The 7,887-nt window shown below is 44.1% G+C and overlaps 1 protein-coding gene across 1 annotated transcript; it reads right to left on the bottom strand.

The window, feature by feature from the left end:
* Nucleotides 1–501: 501 nt before the first annotated feature.
* TBPL2 (TATA-box binding protein like 2) lies at nucleotides 502–7,540 on the bottom strand. The gene is made up of 6 exons (XM_035141061.2): nucleotides 6,983–7,540; nucleotides 6,019–6,106; nucleotides 5,107–5,198; nucleotides 3,436–3,603; nucleotides 2,590–2,684; nucleotides 502–899 (listed from the first exon to the last, which is right to left on the bottom strand). The coding sequence occupies exons 1-6, from the start codon at nucleotides 7,348–7,350 to the stop codon at nucleotides 820–822; spliced, it is 891 nt and encodes a 296-aa protein (XP_034996952.2). The 5' UTR covers nucleotides 7,351–7,540; the 3' UTR covers nucleotides 502–819.
* Between the last annotated feature and the right edge of the window lie 347 nt (nucleotides 7,541–7,887).

Below are 7,887 nucleotides of genomic sequence, written 5' to 3'. Positions count from 1 at the left end.
GTTAAAAGGTTCGCGTTGGAAGCCGAATTTGTCAAATTCGCACTTACAGGAACAATAGGAAAACCAAAAGGCAGCCATTCTCTGACATCTGCACTCATATAGTTCCCCAGCCAACGTTGTCAGCAATGTGCTAATAATCACACGCACCTCTGCTTCTCCTTTACAGGAGTAAATGCTCCGTTTTCTCTTTCCCTGCCTCCTTCCTTGCAACAGTGGTGTGGACAGATATATTTAAGACTGTGTTCATGGAAGAGAAACATACTCGGCTATGAGGGATCACACACACAAAAAAGACGACCTACTGAACTGCTGATGCATAGCTGCCAAGTTTTCCCTTTTCTCGCGAGGAAGCCTATTCAGCATAAGGGAAAATCCCTTTTAAAAAGGGATAACTTGGCAGCTATGCTGATGCGCTGGAACCAGGCCTTCCAGTTGAATGGGTCTCCTCTAAGACTAACGGATAATTAAAAAACAACCCAGTACTTTAATAGTGTGGTTTATCTTTATTTTAGACAAAAATACATTTTAAAAACGGTGAACATTTCGATTTCAACAGTATTCCAAGATGCTAACCCGTTCCCTAAATCATTCTTACAGAACTAGTTTTTATATTTCATATCTCTTTTATCACATTTAACACTGTTCAAAATCCATAGCCTTTTCTGCAAGGAATTCACAAGAAGAAGAATATGATGAAACAGATTGACGGCGTCAAACTGTAACAGAAGCGGTATTTGACTGTCAACAGTCAATTTGTGTTTAAGAATTTTGTACTTGATGCTAAAACTCACCTAAACTATACAATTTATCAGAAAAAAATTAAGAAGCTTTCTTAAAGACCTTCAGGATCGGATAGATGTTTTCAAATGCTTCATATATTTCAGAACGGTATTTGGCACCTAGGAAAAATGGTTTTGAAATGAGCATTAATAACATTCATAAGAAATGCTGGTGTGACAATACTTCTGTGTAGAAGGTGGTGGAAGCATATAAAGAATCTTTTATTGTTTTTTTCCGTTTTGGTATAGTTATGCGGTAATATATTTACTTTTGATCTTCTTTGATCTTTTTTCCTTTTTCTTTTTCTCTGTATAGATTATTCTTAAATCAATTTATTGTAATTTTAATGTGTGAAATAATGTTTTATTCTGTGATATTAAAAGAATGATTAAGAAGAAAAGAAAAGAAATGCTGGTGTGCGTGGGAAAGAGAGGCAGAAGTGGCAGGACAGTTGGAAGCAATGCCCTAAAAATGTTCTCTGCCAGGAGGGTAAAGTTAAAGGGGAAAATGGGGGGAAATTTTCAATAGCACAGGCCTTTTGAACTCCATTATCAGAGTGGGATGATTTTCGATCATCTCCATTAGACTGGTTGAAAAGCCTACCATAGTAGATGACACCTTCCTTCCTTGTCAGTTCCTGTCTTATATGTTAATGGTGCTGGAGGAGACTCTCGAGAGTCCCATGGACTGCAAGAAGATCAAACCTATCCATTCTGAAGGAAATCAGCCCTGAGTGCTCACTGGAAGGACAGATCCTGAAGCTGAGGCTCCAATACTTTGGCCACCTCATGAGAAGAGAAGACTCCCTGGGAAAGACCCTGATGTTGGGAAAGATTGAGGGCACAAGGAGAAGGGGACGACAGAGGATGAGATGCTTGGACAGTGTTCTCGAAGCTACGGACATGAGTTTGACCAAACTGTGGGAGGCAGTAGAAGACAGGAGTGCCTGGCATGCTCTGGTTCAGGAGGTAACGAAGAGTCAGACACGACTAAACGACTAAACAACAACAATGTTAATTACCCTGTCAGTTTGGAAAAGCTGTTTTTCTAGCTCAGCATCTTGCACCTGGCATGAACAGAGACAAATCTACCTCACATTTATTTTCCCTAGTCGCCACCAGTGTGTTCTGATTGGGTTTGTTTTTCTTAAACCTGCCAGTTATCCATTTCAATGAGAAATCAATAGTTTTTGTGTTAAGAATTTACACTGTTCACACATTCTCCAAATCAGCTATCCCGTTTCCCACTTCTCACATGTGGTGGTTCACACACACACATACACACACACACACACACACAAACACACACAAACTTATCCTATCACCATTATGTATCTTGTAATATTTTTGCAGGCTTCATAAAAGGACCTTAAATTCTTTTCTTCCTTAGAGCTTTAGGGCAGAAGTGATGCTTAAAATGCTTTTCGCATTTCACACGTCAGTAAACCGAGATCATCACACTACACTGATCTGGGTGTATAGCTCAGCAATTGGGCTCTCTCTCTTTCCTGCATAAACTTCCACAAGCAATGCATTCCAAGCATAAAAAAATAAAATGAACCACTAACCTATGCATAAGCCCCTCTGAATTCAGTGGGATGTCTGAATAGATAGGTATAGGATCGCACTGACTGTCACACAGAAATGTTTTAGTAGAACAAATGTAAGGTGTCCCATTTTACAGCTCCTATACGTTTCAACAGGGCTCACACAGGAGATGTTTTCAACAGACTGTGCCTATAGCCTCTCTCCTACCTCCCTTCACATGCAAACTCCTAGGTCAATAATAGTTTGTGCTGTATACACTTACCAGTTAATACAACTTTTCCAGACACAAAAATAAGCAATACAATCCGTGGTTTGACCATTCGATAAATGAGGCCAGGAAACAGTTCTGGTTCATAGCTGTTTAAGAAAGAATTTAAATACATGAAGTTAGAAAGCCATTTGACATTGTATGTGACTAATGGGAGGGTTTTATGTGACTTTGGGGTTTAATGCATCAGAAGGGGGGGGTGAGATATCAAGAAAGCGTCTACCCTTTTTCCAAAGCAAAAGGGAGGAAGCAGCTTCTGAAAAGGTCATGAGGTACACAGGTAGTCCAGGTTAGCAGAGCCAGAAAGCATCCGTGTGGAATTACAGTGGTACCTCGGGTTACAAACGCTTCGGGTTACGTGTTTTCAGGTTGTGGACCTTGGTAAACCTGGAAGTACTGGAAAGGGTTACTTCTGGGTTTTGCCACTCACGCATGCGCAGAAGCACTAAATCACACTTTGTGCATGCTCAGATGCGCCAAATTGTGTCACATGTGTGCAGACGCTGTGCTGCAGGTTGCGAACACTGCGGGGTGCGGATGGGCCTCCGAACGGATTACGTCCGCAACCCGAGGTTCCACTGTATGTAAGAGGATACAATGTCAACAACAGGCTATGTTCATATGACCGCTTACTCCAAATCCACTGGACACCACAATGATACGAACCCTCCATTCACAAGCAGCGTAAAACAGCAGAGGACTAGAACGTGATCATGCGCCAAGGGCAAAGTACTCCCCGGTTTGCAACACCCACAAGCTATTTACAGCATCTCCTCCCAAACAGGAAGAGCAAATGTTCTGTTTTCTCTTTCATTCCAACAGCGGCATGGATGGACATACCTACTGAACTGCTGATGTGTGAGAACCAGGCCTTCGAGTCGGATGGGAAATCTCACATCGCAGCTGCCCACCATGTTCTGTATTTTGAAATCCAGGAACTTAGCAGGGAACCCAAGCTTCTGCACCACACGGGCGTACTTCCTGGCTGCCAGCCGCGACTGCTCTTCACTGCAAGTTCACACAACACCAAAAAGGGGTGGGTGGTGTGGGGAAGAAATCCGGCCACCAAAGGTTTGAGGAGGGCTATAGGTTGGTCTGTGCTTGGCAATGATTTCATCAGGTTACAGCAGAAGGCAAGCAGGAACATTATCTGCTTGGCTGAGAAGCCAGCTCTATCAGGCTTTCCCTCCAACAGCTGTCATTGGACAGCAACCTTCCATCAGGCTGCTGCAGAGGGAACCAAGGGAGGCAGGGCCACCCTACTGACTCTGCTGAGAGGCTGAAACTTTTGACTTCTCTCCTTGAGCCATTTCTCATCCCAGCTGGTCTAGTAGCCTGAGTTTGCTCCCTGCTCCCCTTTAAGTGTAATTGTACGCCAAAATGGAAAACTCTATATGTGTATTGCTGCAACGTTGGAAAATTCCATCGAAGCTAAGCAAGAGGAACAGAGAGCCTGACAGATCAGATGATAATTAACTTAAGAATGTCTCTCTGCAAGCTCTCATATGGAGTTTTAACTTAGATCACATGAGAAAGGTATTTGGTTGCAAATCTCCATTTTGTGTGAGTTGGTCTTTGCTTTCTCCCTGGAAGCAGCCAGAGAGAAAGGTGTGTAATTGATTCTCTCCAGGAACGCAGCCTCAGAGTATCATAGAGGCTGTGGAAGAGGCAGAGCTTCGTTTTCAGCTCTGGGTGAAGTAATTTCATGTTTCTAAGATGTTTAACCTATGCGTGGACAAGCATACGATACTATGCAATAATTTGGGTGTAACATTGTTGCAACTCTGTTTTTGCAACAAGTTCTGTTAGTAAAGCTTTTGAACCGTATTTTTGGACTGGAGAATTTTTATTTCAAGAAGGGTCGTTTTTATTCACCCTACTGCTTCCAAATGCACAATATCAATAACCCACACCCCAATCTCTTTTCCTTTTGGCTCATTTCCTCTATATTGTGGGCCTGAGGACAGAGACAGGCTTGTTAGTGATATTTGTAATATGCTCTGGGAGCCTTTTTCAGCTACTCTGTGGGGTAATGTTTCCCACCCGTAGTTCCCATTTATTTATCTGTCAGGATAGACCCTATTTCTTTGTACTTGTTAAGAGCGCTTGGAAAGTTATAACTGGGGCCTGAGAATTGGCGTGCTGCAAGCATGCCTCCATTTTCTTCTGTGAAATGTACAATGTAAACATTATTTAAATCAAACAAATCCGTATGTGCTGACTTTCAACCATTTATTACAGGCTTTTTGTATCCTTTGGGAGGGGCAGAGAACTATGTGGGCAGTGAAAAGCCCCACTCTCTAACCATTGTGTATCCTACTAATCGCAACCCGGCCTCCAGTATTTCACTTGCATCGCCCACAGCACTTCCAAGCCTTACATTGCGAGTCACATGTCTAGGCAAAACGTATTTAAAAGGAAGGAGGGAAAGAAAGCTAAGATTCGCAGAAAGCCCAATCCTTCCCGCCATGTCAGTGCCGCTTTTATTCTGGGTTCATAGTAAAGTCCTACCTTTTTGCTCCTGTGCAGACCATTTTGCCGGAACTAAATATGAGGGCTGTTGTCCTTGGTTCTCGAATTCGCATGATCACAGCAGCAAACCTCTACAGTTCGGGGGAAAACCAGATTACTACCTTGTGAATCCGTTTTAGACAAGTGCCTCTGGCAGTATCTTCTGAAATACAGAGATTTGACCAGACAGGTACACTCTATGCATGCTCATCCTTATTATTTCTGAGACTCTTGCAATGGAGGAACCTACAAGACCTGTTTTCCACAAGCCCTTTCTATTATTACATTTATATGCCACCTCTTCTACCAATGAGTTCAAGGCTGTGTACAAGGTTCTCCTCCTCCCCAGTTCATCCTCACAACAAACTTGTGGGGTAGGTTAGGCTGAGAGATAGTGACTGGCCCAAGGTCACCCAATGAGCTTCATGGCTGGGTGGGGATTCGAATCGTGGTCTCTCAAAGTCATAGTTCAACATTCTAGAATTGTAGAATTGGAAGAGACCATGAGGGTCATGTACTCCAACCTTCTGCAGTGCAGAAATCTTTAGCTCAACGTAGGGTTCGAACCCATGACCCTGAGATTAAGAGTCTCATGCCTTACGGACTGAGCTACGCCAGCACCTCCATCTCTAGAGTCCACCAAGTCTGAGCCCAATCAGAATTTTTCAGATGCAGTAGCGGAGATTCATACTCTGGCACTGGGGGGCAGGGTGGGGCGGGGCGGAGAGCAGGCGGGGGGGCTGGTACACGTCCTGGGGGCAGGGGGCACCACCCGCAGGGGCGTGGAGGGGAGGCAGCCGCGATGGCACCCTACTGGGATTGCGCTGCCGGGGGCGGTGTGCTCCCCCCCCCACTCTTCTTCCTCCGCCAGTGCTCAGATGAATGGCACCAAACAGCTTCCCTGGGGCTTACCTTTGGATTGAATTCTGCATTCCTAGCTTGAAGGGCTATGTTCTTGAGATCCAGCTTACAAGCCAAGTTTACAGTGGCCACTATATTCCTAGGAGAACAAGGGAGAAACGAGGGGATGCAACAGATTGACAAAAGTGCTCAGAAGTGGCGTGGAAAAGTTCATGGGATGCATCACAGCAAATCTGTTATTCCTTTCAGTACTGAGCCATAAATTGAATGTCCATCCTACTCTTCTTCTTCTTCTTCTTCTTCTTCTTCTTCTTCTTCTTCTTCTTCTTCTTCTTCTTCTTCTTCTTCTTCTTCTTCTTCTTCTTCTTTATAGATGGAATTGGTTCAGGGAAATCAACCAACATCTGTTGGGATTGCATAAATTTGACCTTGCTATTTTGGGCACATTCACACGATATATTCAAAGCATGTCCAACACACATGTTAAACATAGATTTGAAGTACCTGAGAGTTAAAGTGAAGCAAACAAGAGCGAAGAGAACATGTTGCCATTGCTTAGCAACAGCAGTAATAGTAATAGTAATACCCTGCCTTTTTCCCTGACGGGGACAAAAGGTGGCTTGCAGATAAAAATAAGAACAACCAAAAACAGAGAAAAATAATAATTGAAAAAACAATCAATGATTTGCTGGATAAAAGCAACCATATTTCCATCTATTGATTTTGTACTTAATACACATATAACTTTAACCCACCAGGGGGCATTGTTTGTGTAGAAATCTAACCAGAACTTGTTGGTAAGCCTCTGTGTTTAAGTTAACTCCGCCCCTTAAAAGCTGAGCCATTTGTTGTCTGCTGTTCTCTCCAGACGAGATGCTTGCTATTTCTCTCCTATCTCTACTCATCCCGTAAACAGTTCCTGCATAAATAAAGCCTTTGAACTCTACAAACTGTAAGAGACCTTTTCAATCTAAGTCACCCAAGCTTCAAGGTGTTATAACAGGAATGAACCTACTGCAACTGTGGAACGATGCCTGAAGAACCTTCTGAAGCAGAGGTCATAGGAGTCATCGGGTTCATGGGAAGACAAGTCCCAGAGGCATCGTGCATCCCAGAAGCATCGGGCAATGGTTGAGTAGCATTTTCATCGCTCTCTTGGGACAGGCCACTACCATTCAGGAAGATGCCACTGTCTTGTGATCCTGACTGAGAGCTGTGCTGCTCTCCCAATACCGTGCCACGGCCCTCATTTTTGTTATCCGGGCTTAAATAATCCGGCAGGAAGCTGAGGTCAATCGAGAAGTTGTGGGTCTGGTCGGGCGGAGAATGAAACGATGTACCCGGGTAGGAGGAAGAAGGCAAGTCTGCCGCAAAGGGACTCATGGGAGCAGAAACTTGAGGGCTGGTTGGTGGAAAGTTATCCTTTCACAACATGGGAGAGAGAAAAAACAGTCATCACACTTCTGCATTAATAGGACATAAGAAGAACCTGCTGGATCAGGCCAATGGCCCATCTAGTCCAGCATCCAGTGGCTTGCCTGTGGGAAACCAGCAAGCAGGATCTGAGCACAAGAGAAACTCTCCCCTCCTGTGGGTTCCAGCAACTGGGATTCAGAAGCATTGCTGCCTCCAACTCTGGAGGCAGATCATAGCCATTGCAGCTAGCAGTTGCCCAAAGCCCTCTCCGCTATGAATTTGTCCAATTCTCTTTCAGATTGGTGGCCATCACTGCCTCCTGTGGCAGTGAGTTCCATAGTTTAACTGCGCACTGCATATTTTCTTTGATCTGTCCTGAATTTCCCCACCATCCAGCTTCACTTGAGGTCCGTGGGTTCTAGTGTTAGGAGCGGGGAAACCCTTTCTCTATGCCAGATCCCCCCAAATAATACGTTCAAAATATTCTGCACCAACAGAGGACCA

This window comes from Zootoca vivipara, chromosome 1 (genome assembly GCF_965207765.1).
Source record: "Zootoca vivipara chromosome 1, rZooViv2.hap1.1, whole genome shotgun sequence".
Lineage (NCBI taxonomy): Eukaryota > Metazoa > Chordata > Lepidosauria > Squamata > Lacertidae > Zootoca > Zootoca vivipara.
The sequence above is the reverse complement of the archived record's forward strand: the minus strand, read 5'-3'. Positions and strand labels throughout refer to the sequence as shown.

What these genes read in the sequence shown, in the direction of transcription:
- TBPL2 (XM_035141061.2), bottom strand. Translation starts at nt 7,350, where the DNA reads ATGAGTCCCTTTGCGGCAGACTTGCCTTCTTCCTCCTACCCGGGTACA. An exon ending in GGCATCGTTCCACAGTTGCA is followed by an intron (nt 6,107 to 6,982) that starts GTAGGTTCATTC and finishes TTGTTCTCCTAG; the next exon opens with GAATATAGTGGCCACTGTAA. An exon ending in GTCTGCACAGGAGCAAAAAG is followed by an intron (nt 3,604 to 5,106) that starts GTAGGACTTTAC and finishes GTGAACTTGCAG; the next exon opens with TGAAGAGCAGTCGCGGCTGG.